The 12876-nt window shown below is 42.9% G+C and overlaps 1 protein-coding gene and 1 non-coding gene across 2 annotated transcripts in view; one reads left to right on the forward strand and one right to left on the reverse strand.

Annotated features, from left to right (window-relative positions):
- The window catches only part of RPGRIP1 (RPGR interacting protein 1), a 73176-nt gene that overhangs the window by 11461 nt on the left and 48839 nt on the right, over positions 1-12876 (reverse strand). The window contains exons 12-13 of the mRNA XM_049768983.1: positions 10299-10431; positions 7557-7657 (exon numbers count right to left, since the gene is read on the reverse strand). Of these exons, the coding sequence (XP_049624940.1) occupies positions 7557-7657; positions 10299-10431 (234 nt within the window). The remainder of the gene's footprint in view (positions 1-7556; positions 7658-10298; positions 10432-12876) is intronic.
- LOC126002141 (U6 spliceosomal RNA) lies at positions 10560-10666 on the forward strand. The gene has a single exon (XR_007492916.1). It is a non-coding gene; the product is annotated as a U6 spliceosomal RNA (small nuclear RNA).

The following is a 12876-nucleotide window of genomic DNA, read 5'->3' on the forward strand; positions in this document are numbered from 1 at the left end:
TTTGATTCTATAATATAATTTACTGGAATTGAAAAGCAAAATTAATATTATACAATTAGCAATATTAACACTAATATGTACAAACTCATTTGAACTTTATGTCAGAACCTTTTAGTTACCCAGAATTAGTACCAGATAGTACTTTGACTAATTAAAATGTGCCAGCTAATATGGTCAGGGGTAGAGTTCCTAAAATTAGCAGAAACAAGGTTATGTACATTTTCCACACTAAAGTAAGAGTATGAGGAAAGCAGATTGGAGTGGTAGCACAGAGGGTAAGGCATTTGGCTTGCATGCTACTGACCTGGGTTCAACAGCCGGTATCCCATTTGGTCCCTGGATCTAGTCAGGAATTATTCCTGACCACAGAGGCCAGGAATAATCCCTGAACACTGCCTGGAGTGACCCCACCCCAAATGAAATAAACAAAAAAGGTATGAGAAAAGGAGCCAGTGGTTTGTCACAGTGGAGCAGAATTGCCTGGTATGTATGAGGCCAGGTATGTATATACACAGCATAACAGAAACAGACAAACCAAAAAAACAACCAACCATATTTTAAAAAGTACAGTGGTATGGCATTTGCCTTGCACAAGGCCGACCTGGGTGGACTGGCTCCATTCCCAGCATCACATATAGTACCCTGAGCCTGCCAGGAGTAATTTCTGAGCACAGAGCCAGGAGTAACCCTGAGAACTGCAGGATGTGGCCCAAAAACCAAAAAAAAAAAAAAAAAAAGAAGAAAGAAATGTTTTTCTGGGGGCTGAAGAGATAGCATGGAGGTAAGGCATTTGCCTTGCATACAGAAGGTCATTGGTTTGAATCCTGGCATTTCAAATGATCCCCTGAGTGTGGAGCCAGGAGTAACCCCTGAGTGCTGCTGGGTGCAACCCAAAACCCAAAACCAAAAAAAAAAAAAAGAAAGGAAGAAATGTTTTTTCTGATTTTACTTTAGAAATTGATTTTACTGGTAGTAAAGTCCCAAGCATTTCCTATGAACACAAAAACAATCCTAATTTTGGCTCAGAATTGTTGGGGCTAAAATAATAGTATACTGTGCAGGGTTCTTGTCTTACACATAGCCATCCTGTGTTCACTCCCCAGCATGCCATATGGTCTCCTGAATTGACCAGGAGTGATTCCTAAGCACAAAGCAGGGATAAGCACTGAACACAGCTGATGTGGCCCACAAAAAAAACCTACCCTCCCAAAAACTTAGTTAGCTGTTAAAGATACAACTGTTGCATAAGGATGCAGCTCAGTGGTAAAGTACTTGCATGTATGAGGCCCCAAGTTTTATACATCACTGTCACAAAAACACACGCGCACACACACACACACATAACTCTGTGATGGGCTTCATTCTTGTTTGGAGTGGGTGCTCAGAAACTCAGTAGCTATTCCTGGCAATCAGTTTCAGATCTGGCAGTACTTGGAGAGGCACATGTGATGCCTGACACCAAACTTTGGATTTCACAGCGTGTGAAACAGTCACATCCACACCTTTGAGTGGTCTCCCAAGATCTTAGCTCTCATTTTTAGCAGTATATGGGAAAAACGACTTGTCTTAGTACTCTTCTGATTACCAGTTAACATGACAAGCAAGAGGTTCAGAAATGATACCCCTTCTAACCTCAATTCCCCTCCTTCTTTAGAGTCTATATTTCTTCCTTGTAGGGGTCCCCACCAGATCACAGAGTACGACCTGATGAATTAGAGTATTTCAGAGAGGATAGACTAACATCAATAACTAACATCAAATACCATGAAATTTGTCTCAAACCCTATGTTAAAACCCAACCTACTTTGTTTTTAATCCTGCCAAATAAAGTTAAGTTATTTTTGGTCCCCAAAACCCAAAAAACAGACAAGACAAAAAACAAAAAACAAAAACCCTAAATACTCTACAGAAAAAGCTTCTAGAAACCATAGATTTGTAATAAAGTGGCAGGATACAAAACTAATATGCAAAAATCCAAGGCTTTAGGGGTCAAAGCAATAGCACAGCAGGTAGGGCATTTGCCTTGCATGCAGTTTACCTTGAGTTCAACCCCCAGCATTCCATATAGTCCCCTAAGCCTGCCAGGAGTAATTTCTGAGTGCAAGCCAGGAGTAACCCTTAAGCAACACCAAGTGTGAAACCAAAAAAAAAAAGAAAAAAATCTGGGCTGGAGTGGTGGCGCAAGTGGTAGGGGCGTCTGCCTTGCAATGTGTGCTAACCTAGGATGAACCACGGTTCAATCCCCCAGCATCCCATATGGTTCCCTAAGCCAGGAGTGATTTTCTGAGCACATAGCCAGGAGTAACCCCTGAGCATCATCTGGGTGTGGGCCCCCCCAAAATAATGGCTTTTCTATATATAAATAAGAAAGAGAAGATCTATATATATCTAATATATAGGGATATATAGATATAGATATATATACATACACATATATTTTAGATTTTTTTGTTTTGTTTTGTTTTGTCTTTTTTGGTTTTTGGGCCACACTCAGCAGCCTCTCTGGGGTTACTCCTGGCTCTTATGCTCAGAAATTGCTCCTGGCAGGCTCTGGGGGACATATGGGGGATGCTGAGGATTGAACCTGGGTCCAATCCCAGGTCATCTGCATGCAAGAAAAATGCTCTACTGCTGTGCTAATCACTCTGGCTCCTAGGATTTTTTTTAAATATGTTTGTGTCATACACAGTGAGAATGATGACCTTCTTCCTTTCCGATCTGAATCCCTTACTATCTTTTTCTTGCCTAGTTACTAGGCAGATACTTCCAGTGCTATATTGAATAGAAGAGGTTTAGAATGGGCAACCTTGTTTTGTGCTAGATCTTAGAGGAAAAGCTTGTAGTTTTTTCCCCAGTTGAGAACAATGTTTGCCACCTGCTTGTAGTAAATGGCTTGACTCTATTGAGAAAAGCTCCATCAATACCCCATCTAGTGAGATGTTTTTTTTCCCCCCACCCCCTCTTGTTTAGAGGTTTTTTTTTTTGGGGGGGGTGTCACACCCCAGTGACACTCAGGGATTGCTTCTGGCTCTGTGCTCAGAAACTGCTCCTGGGCAGGTTTGGGGGGACCATATGGTGATGCCAGAATCAAACCTAGATCTGTCCCAGGTTCGGCCAAATGCCAGGCAAATGCCCTACTGCTATGCATCTCTCCAGGCTCTTGTTTAGCGTTTTTTTATCACGAATGAATGCTGACTTATTTTGTTTCTTAACAAACATTTCTGTGCACATTAATTTATTTTGTTTTGTTTTTCTGGCCACACCCATTTGATGCTCAGGGGGTTTACTCCTGGCTAAGCGCTCATAAAATTGCCCCTGGCTTGGGGGGACAATATGGGACGGGTTGGGGGGATCAAACCGTGGTCCTTCCTTCGCTAGTGCTTGCAAGGCAAACACCTTACCTCTAGGGCCACCTTGTTGGCTCCCCCTTTTCTACTATCTTTTTTGTTTGTTTGTTTTGTTTTGTTATTAATTTTTTATATTTAAAAAGTATTGTTTGGCGGGGCCGGGAAGGTGCGCTAGAGATAAGGTGTCTGCCTTGTAAGCGCTAGGCCAAGGAACGGACCGCGGTTTCGATCCCACCGGCGTCCCATAATGGTCCCCCCCCAAGCCAGGGGGCGATTCTGAGCACATAGCCAGGAGTAACCCGCTGAGCGTCAAACGGGTGTGGCCCAAAAAACCAAAAAAAAAAAAAAATGTATGGTTTTGGGGGCTGGGAGAGATAGTATGGAGATAGTGCATTTGCTTCGCATGCAGGACGACGTGGTTCGAATCCTAGCATCCATATGGTCCCTCCCCCGAGCCTGCCAAAAACTAAAAAACAAACAAAACAGAAAAAAAAAAAGTATTGAGATTCTGTGATTTATAATACTGTTAGTAATGGTTTCCTGTGTATGTAATTCTATCACCAGTGTAACCAGTTCCCTCCCCCAAGATTTCCAACTTCTTTCCTTTTCGATTTTTCCTGTACTTACCCACACACCAACTCAATTGTGTGAATCAGTTTTTCCCATCACAAATGTTTTTGGTTTCATTTATGGGTTACACCTGGTGACACTCAGGAGCGCAGCCGAGTGTGACTCCCCCCCCCCCCAAAAAAAAGAATTGAACCCAGGTCTGTCCTGGGTTGGCCTCATGCAAAGCAAATGCCCTACTGCTGTGCCCTCAAAAAAATTTTTTAAAACCCAAAACTTTCTTGTTACACTCATAGTTTACATTTACTAGATTTTAGAGGTTTCTCACAATTCCAATATTCTTCATTTCCCAGCATATACTCAGTATAAGTTTTGACTTTGAAGAAGAGATTTCTTTTTTTTTGTTTTTGTTGTTTTTTGTTTTTTGGGCCACACCCGGCATTGCTCGGAGGTTACTCCTGGCTGTCTGCTCAGAAATAGCTCCTGGCAGGCACGGGGGACCATATGGGACACCGGGATTCGAACCAACCACCTTTGGTCCTGGATCAGCTGTTTGCAAGGCAAACGCCGCTGTGCTATCTCTCCAGGCCCGAAGAAGAGATTTCTAACCTCTATAAGAACAACAATAGTTTCTGTTCTCTGAATTTTTACAAACATTATACTTTATCTAAATTTACAGTCTAGGGGCTGGAGGTTGAGAGATAGTACAATGGGTAGGAAATTTACCTTGTACGTGGCCAAATCAGGTTCAATCCTTGACATTCCATATGCTCCCCCAAGCACTAACCATCAGGAATAACTCCTGAGTGCAGAGCTAGAAGTAACCCTTCAGCATCACCATTTGTGCAATCCCTGTCCCCAACCTCCCAAAAATAAAAACAATCTAGGGCTGTACTATCTATTCAGCCCTTCATTCAACCAATCTTTATCAGGTGCTTAAAATTGACAAATGTTGGGGCCCGAAGAGATAGCACAGTGGCGTTTGCCTTGCAAGCAGCAGATCCAGGACCAAAGGTGGTTGGTTCGAATCCCGGTGTCCCATATGGTCCCGTGCCTGCCAGGAGCTATTTCTGAGCAGACAGCCAGGAGTAACCCCTGAGCACTGCTGGATGTGGCCCCCCCAAAAAAATTGATAAATGTTCCAGGAAATATTCTGTGGCTACAAAGAATATTTTCTATCTCATTTGTAATTCTTCAAGATTCTAATATGTAACAATTGAATATAATTTTGAATATTTATATATCTCTGTGAATGCATTCAGTTCCAAAAGAAACTTCAAATCAAAATTCTTTTATCTTTAAAGACTTAAATCTTGAGTTTGTGTTTACATTGGGGTCTTGTGTCATACCTCCTAGTGTTCAGGGTTAGCCCTGACCTTTTGCTTAACAGTGACCATTGATGATAACCAGGGGACCAAGCAGTACTGGAAATCAAATATGGGTCACTTGAACAAGGCATATGTCTTCCCTCCTGTACTCTCTAACTTGAGACTAAAATGTTTTAAGATCTATAATCATGAGGGGCTGAAATGAAAGTACAACAAGTAGAGGGCTTGCCTTGCATGCAGCAGTACCCATCCAGGTTTGATCCTCGGCATCCCATATGTTCCCCAGAGCACCACAGGGAATAAGTTCCTAAGTGCAAAACTAGGAGTAATCCCTGAGCATTACTGGGTGTGACCCCGAAACTAAAACAAACATAAAAACAGTAATTATGGGTTTGGCTCCAACAATAATAAGCCAAGACTCAAACCAAAATAATTAAAAGAAATACTTTAGAGGGCCCGGAGAGATAGCACAGCGGTGTTTGCCTTGCAAACAGCCGATCCAGGACCAAAGGAGGTTGGTTCGAATCCCGGTGTCCCATATGGTCCCCCGTGCCTGCCAGGAGCTATTTCTGAGCAGACAGCCAGGAGTAACCCCTGAGCACCGCCGGGTGTGACCCAAAAACCAAAAAAAAAAAAAAAAAAAAAAAAAGAAATACTTTAGAAATGGTATATCTCTTGGATCCTGAGTGATAGCACAGTGGATAGGGCCTTTGCCTTGCACACAGCCAACCTGGGTTCAATCCCCTGCATCCTATATGGTTCTCAGAACCTGCTAGGCATAATTTCTGAGTGCAGAGCCAGGAGTAACCCCTGAATGCCACTGTGTGTGGCCCAAAAACCAAAAGGAAAACAAAAAAGGGTTACCTTACAGCTCTTCCACACAGAAATTTTTCCTCTCTTCTAGCCTATACTTTCCCAAAGTGTTTTTTGTCCATGTTTATTTTTTTTTTTTTTTTGGTTTTTGGGCCACACCCGTTTGACGCTCAGGGGTTACTCCTGGCTATGTGCTCAGAAATCGCCCCTGGCTTGGGTGGACCATATGGGACGCCGGGGGATCGAACTGCGGTCCTTCCTTGGCTAGCGCTTGCAAGGCAGACACCTTACCTCCAGCGCCACCTACCCGGCCCCCCATGTTTATTTTGGGGCCACAGCTGGCAAGGGTTATTCCTGGGTTTGTGCTCAGAAATTGCTCTTGGCAGGCTCAGGGGACCATATAGAATGCCAGGGATTGAACACAGGTCAGCTGCGTGCAAGGCAAATGTCCTACCCTCTGCAATTGCACTGGAACCATCTTTTTACTTTTTTTTTTTTTTTTTTTTTTTTTGGTTTTTGGGCCACACCCGGTAACGCTCAGGGGTTACTCCTGGCTATGTGCTCAGAAGTTGCTCCTGGCTTGGGGGACCATATGGGACACCGGGGGATCGAACCACGGTCCGTCCAAGGCTAGCGCAGGCAAGGCAGGCACCTTACCTTTAGCGCCACCGCCCGGCCCTTACTTTTTTTTTTTTTTTTTTTTAACTTTGGGCTATATGTGGTAATGCTCAGACAGAATTTATTCCTTAATACCTCAAGGATCTATTCTGACAGTACTCAGGTCACCATATATAGGGTACCAGAGATTAATCCCAGGTCAGCTATATGCAAGGCAGATAGATGTCTTACCTGCTATACCCAATGTAACTCTGGCCCTAAACCTGTCTTCCTAGATGGACTTAATGACAAGGTCATTCTTCAGAGTGAGGATGAATTATGGTAAACTATACATGACATAAAAGAAAGAGAAGGCAGGCAAGGAAACAGGAGAGAACAGAGCTGAAGCAAGTTCTTATTGAAACCAAAGCAAGAAAATAATACTTCCCTTTTTTGCATTCAGCACTTAATCCTTTGTACTTACTGTTGGATTACTGATCCTATTCTACTCAGTGATTGTACTCCACCCTAGGGTGTGATCTGGTGATAGTATATTGGATAATTCCTTACTTGATATTCTTCTCCCACTCTAGGGTGGGACCTGATTCTTGTCAATAAAAGCAGGGGTCTGAGGAAGGCAGAGGCTCATTCTTTGGTCTTCTTCCACTGAGCTGCGCTACATTTTAGGAACAGAAAGCTTCGGTGGTTTGAATTCCTTGCTTGAGCCCTGGATTTTCTGAACCCGTTCTTGTACCTCTACACAGTGTGAATTATTTCCAGGGGCAACTGGAACTGTTCCCCCTGTCCTAATCAGACAGGGGAATGGGAACTGCCTTTCCTGTCTGGGAACTCAGTGGGAATCAAACCTCAGTCAATCTCCTAGAAAACTTGACTCTTCACTTACTGCCTTAAGATGCTTCAGAGGTCTGGATGGTACTATGATGACATCACTGTCAGTAGTTTGGGATTCACTGATTTCAGAAACTTGTTCAAAGAACTCTTTACCTGTTACAGAAAAGATTGGCATTACTGAATTGTTTTCAAGAATTCTGATTAATCTAAAAAAATACCAAGTCTCAATTTTTTTTTCTTTTTTTTTTTTGTTTTTTGGGTCATACCCGGTGGTGCTCAGGGGTTACTCCTGGCTGTCTGCTCAGAAATAGCTCCTGGCAGGCACGGGGGACCATATGGGACACCGGGATTCGAACCAACCACCTTTGGTCCTGGATTGGCTGCTTGCAAGGCAAACACCACTGTGCTGTCTCTCCGGGCCCCCAAGTCTCAATTTTTAATCAATTCAAGTAAAAAATATAGGGAGAACCAGGGAAAGAATTCAAGGGGTGGAGTACATGCTTTGCACATAGGAGATAGAGATTTGATTTCTCTAACCACTTGGTCCAAGAGTGTGTTCCTTAATAATGAATCAGGAAGTAAGTAACCAACCCCTGATGCTGAGAACCATCTGTGTGGCCTTAAAATAAAACAAACCAAACAAACTTGGAGAAGCTATGAGATGGCTCAGGAGCTAAAATAAATGCTTTGGTATGCTAGCATGATCCTGAATGTCCCACTGTTTGTGCCTACCAGACCTGCTGTCTGAGCCCCTTGGTGCCCCTTGCAGGCATCTGAGTAAGCATGGCAGCTGAGTATGTGAACATCAAGACATTGTATGTGGCACTCAGGGTACCATGAGCAAGCACGTGTGCAACTGCCAGTTAAGGCAGCAACATCAACAAAATGAAGGGAAATAGGAGAAACAAAGATTAGGTGAAATATTGAAATGTTAATTTTGAAACTCAGGAGCCATTAAAGCCTATTTAATCAGAAAGCAAACAACTCAGGTCTGGAGAAATAGTACAGTGTGTAGGACCATTGCCTTGCATGCAGCTGACACAAATTTGGTCTTCAATACCCCATATGGTCCTTTGAGCCCTCCATCAGTGATCCCTGATGGCTCCATAGCCAGTAGTAAGTTCCAAAAAAAAAAAACTGGGGGTACCCCCCCAAAACAGAGACAAAGAAAGAAAACAACTAAAAAAATGATTGTGAGCACTAGAATTTGCTGTCCATAAAGAGTGTATTACTGAAAACATTTTTCTTTTTTCAGGGGGTCCCAAACCCGCCGACGCTCAAGGGTTACTCCTGGCTATGCGCTCAGAAATCGCTCCTGGCTTGGGGGAATCATAAAGGTGGCCAGGGGATCAAACCACAATTGGTCCTAGATTAGCGCGTGCAAGGCAAATGCCCTATCACATGGGCCACCACCTCTGGCCCTAAAAACATTTTTCTTTATACTTTCATCCCAATTCTATCAAATAACATTTGCATATTTAGTCTAATTCCTGGTTCATTGTTTAGCAAACACAGTAAAAAAAAGATGACAAAATAGACTTTTGTTTTGTTTTGTTTTTTGGGTCACACCCGGCAGCACTCAGGGGCTATTCCTGGCTATACACTCAGAAGTCGCCCCGACAAGCTTGGGGGACCACATGGGATGCCGGATTCGAACCGCCGTCCTTCTGCAAGCAAGGCAAACACCTTACCGCTGTGCTATCTCTTCGGCCCCAAAATAGACTATTTTAATTGTTGTTTGTTTTGGGGTGCTAAGGATTGAACACACAGTCTCATACATGCAAGCAGGTACCAAACCCATTCCTGGCCCATAGGGAATATTTTTTTTCTGCTGGAGAATCTCATACTTTCCTTAGAATTACTGGTATATTATCTCTTATATTTTGTCTTTTCCTGAAATTTTTTCTGCTAAAAAACAAAGGAGTTGAGGCCGGCGAGGTGGCGCTAGAAGTAAGGTGTCGCGTCCCATATGGTTTCCCTCCCCCCCCCCCCCCCCCCGCAAGCCAGGGGCAATTTCTAAGCCCTTAGCCAGGAGTAACCCCTGAGCATCAAATGGGAGTGGCCCAGAAAACCAAAAAAAAAAAAAAAAAAAAAGGAGTCTGTTGTGAAAAACAAGTCTCTAGTCAAGTAGAAATAGGAACTGATTCTCTTCTTAGGAAGTGCTTCATTCATCTGACCCCAGCTTAGAACCACCACTCCCAGAAATCTTTGGTGCTAGTAGGGAAGAGTGTCCATGCTACAGTGATCAATTGGGTCTCAGGCCATGCCAACTGTCTTCATGGGGCTCACATGACCAGAGTGTCTATGCTATGTGGAGCTTGTGCAAACTCTAACTAGTCCTGATGTCCCCAACTTTCTCCCAACAAATAACAGGGCTTACTGATGATTAAATCAAAGCTTATATTGTAAAAAAGACAGGGTCAGAGCAATAGCACAGTAGGTAGGACAGTAGGATGATTGCCTATATGTGGTCGATCTGGGTTCGATCCCTGACACCCCATATAGTTCCCTAAGCACCACCAAGAGTGATCCCTAAACATAAGAGTAAGGAGTAAGCCTTTACAAAACAAAATAAAAAGACAATACCAGGGCCCGGAAGGTGGCGCTAGAGGTAAGGTGTCTGCCTTGCAAGCGCTAGCCAAGGAACGACCTCGGTTCGATTCCCCGGCGTCCCATATGGTCCCCCCAAGTCAGGGGTGATTTCTGAGCACATAGCCAGGAGTAACCCCTGAGTGTCAAATGGGTATGGCCCAAAACAAAACAAAACAACAACAACAACAACAAAAGACAGTACCATTTTCAATATAGAGGGCTTCCTTTTCCAACAGTGCTGAATGGGATGATGTTTTCTCTTCCTGTTGCTGATCTTTTGAATCACCTTTGGAGATCTTAAGGCCTGAGAATGAACACTCAATGTAGTTCATCTGCTGCAGAATAAAATAACAATATTATAGGGCTAGGGAAATAGTGCATGAGTTAAGGTGCTTGTCTTGCATGCAGTTGACTCCAGTTTGATCTCCAGTACTGCATGATCCCTGAGCATCTCAAAACCACAGTGCTCACTTTGGCAGCACATATACTAAAATTGGAACGATACAGAGAAGAGTGGCATGGCCCCTGTGCAAGGAAGACATGCAAATTAGTGAAACATTCCATATTTAAAACAAAATGAAACAAAACAAAAAACCACTAGAGGTTCCCACAAAAGCCTCCTCAATAAAAGAATATTATATAGCCAGTTATCTCCTGATTTTTTTTTCTGATACTAGGTCTTTTACATTTGGGGCAAAGGGGTAGAGTCATACCAGCAGTTCTCAGGCATATACTTGGCTCTGTACTTACAAGTCATTGCTGTTGGTGCTCAGCCATATATGGTGCTAGGGACTGAACTCAGGTCAGTCCTATGCAAGGCATACATTACATGCTATATGCTATAACAGCTATATGCTATGACACTTCTCTAGCTCCTAATTTTTTTCTTTGGGGGGGCACACCTGGCAGTGCTCAGGGGTTACTCTTGGCTCTGTGCTCAGAAATTGCTCCTGACAGGCTCTGGGTACCATATAGGATGCCGGGGATTGAACCCGGGTTGGCTGCATGCAAGACAAATGCCCTACTGCTGTGCTACCTTTCCAGTCCCTACCCCTAATAATATTTTTTAATTTTTATTTTGACCAAAGTGGATTACAAATCTTTCACATTAATATTTTAGATACAGAATGACATTGAATCAGGGGCATTCCCACCACCTGTGTGTCTTCCCTCCACCCTTGTTCCCAGCATGCATCCCATATCCCCCTCCTTTGCCCCCAGGCTGCTAGTATAAGTGGTCCCCTCTGTGTCTAGCTGGCTGTAGATTGGATATTGATTCTGTTGTTGTTGGCTTTGGATTTGGTGTATAAGTCTGATCAATTTTATTTTTACTCAATGTTCATATGACTGTTTGGTCTTGGTACCATTCATTATTTCCCCCTTAATTTATGAGGCAGAACAAGTTGATTCAAGTTATGTAGTTCTTTTTGAAGGGAAAAAAAGGAGGGGGGGCAAAAGTCAAACAAACAAAAAACTGGGAGGAGTCCATCTAGAGGTTACAAATGTCAATTTAAGAGAAGAAAGGAAGGGGCCAGAGAGATAGCACAGCCGCGTTTGCCTTGCAAGCAGCCGACCCAGAACCTAAGGTGGTTGGTTCAAATCCCAGCATTCCATATGGTCCCTCGTGCCTGCCAGGAGCTATTTCTGAGCAGATAGCCAAGAGTAACCCCTGAGAACTGCCGGGTGTGACCCAAAAAACAAAACAAAACAAAAACAAAAACAAAAAAAGAGAAGAAAGGAAAAAAAGGAAGGAAAACATAACAAAAATACAAAAAAACCAGACAAACAAGAAAACAAACAAACAACAACAAAACTACAATGACAAAAAAATCAAACAAAAAAACTCGAAAGTACCACAGCAATAAAGACAACAACCAAACAATAACCATAATCCCAAAATAAAAACAAAACAAGACAAAAAATAACAACAAAAATTTTGTGCTTCTACTTCTTTTTTTGCACACAGTAAATATTGGGGGGAGATTAGAAAGGGAATTTCCTTGACCTAAGAGATACAGGGTTTCTCTGCCCTTGAAGCATACTGTCATGGGAATAACTATAGGCTCCATATATGTTCTTTTACTCTCCCCTAGGTCTTTCTGTGATGTCTGGATTACCCCTAATTTTTTAAATTTAATAACTTCATTACTTTGGGGGCAGAATTAGTTGAACAAAGACCACACTTGGTGGCGCTCCAGAATCAGTCCTGTCTCTATTAATGGTCAATTCTGGTGGTATTCAAATATCAAAAAGGGGCTGGTTACATGTAAGGTGAGTACTTTAACCTCTATATTTTCCCTCTAGTTCATATTTAATATGAATTAATAATAAATAATCAGAGCTCTGCCAAAGTGATCATTAAGTTCAGAGCAAGGAGTAAGCCCTGCCACACTGCCAGGTGTGGCCCCAAAACCAAAAATAAAATAAAACAAACGAAAAGAAGTAAACCCTGAGCAGTGCTAGGTATAGGCCAACTCCCCTCCCCCCATAAAAAAAGAGGGCCTAATAATATAGGAGTTAAAGCTTTGCATGTGATTGTGTTGGCTTCAACCCTATTTCAAATTTTTGGCACCTCAAAAGGTCCTCCAAATTCTGCCAGGGGTCACTTTTTTGTTGTTGTTGTTTTGTTTAGTTTAGTTTTTTTGTGGTTTTTGGGTCACACCTGGCAGTGCTCAGGGGTTATTCCTGGCTCCAGGCTCAGAAATTGCTCCTGGCAGGCACGAGGGACCATCTGGGACGCCGGGATTTGAACCGATGACCTCCTGCATGACACCACCCAG

Source organism: Suncus etruscus, chromosome 2 (assembly GCF_024139225.1).
Source record: "Suncus etruscus isolate mSunEtr1 chromosome 2, mSunEtr1.pri.cur, whole genome shotgun sequence".
Classification (NCBI taxonomy): Eukaryota; Metazoa; Chordata; class Mammalia; order Eulipotyphla; family Soricidae; genus Suncus; species Suncus etruscus.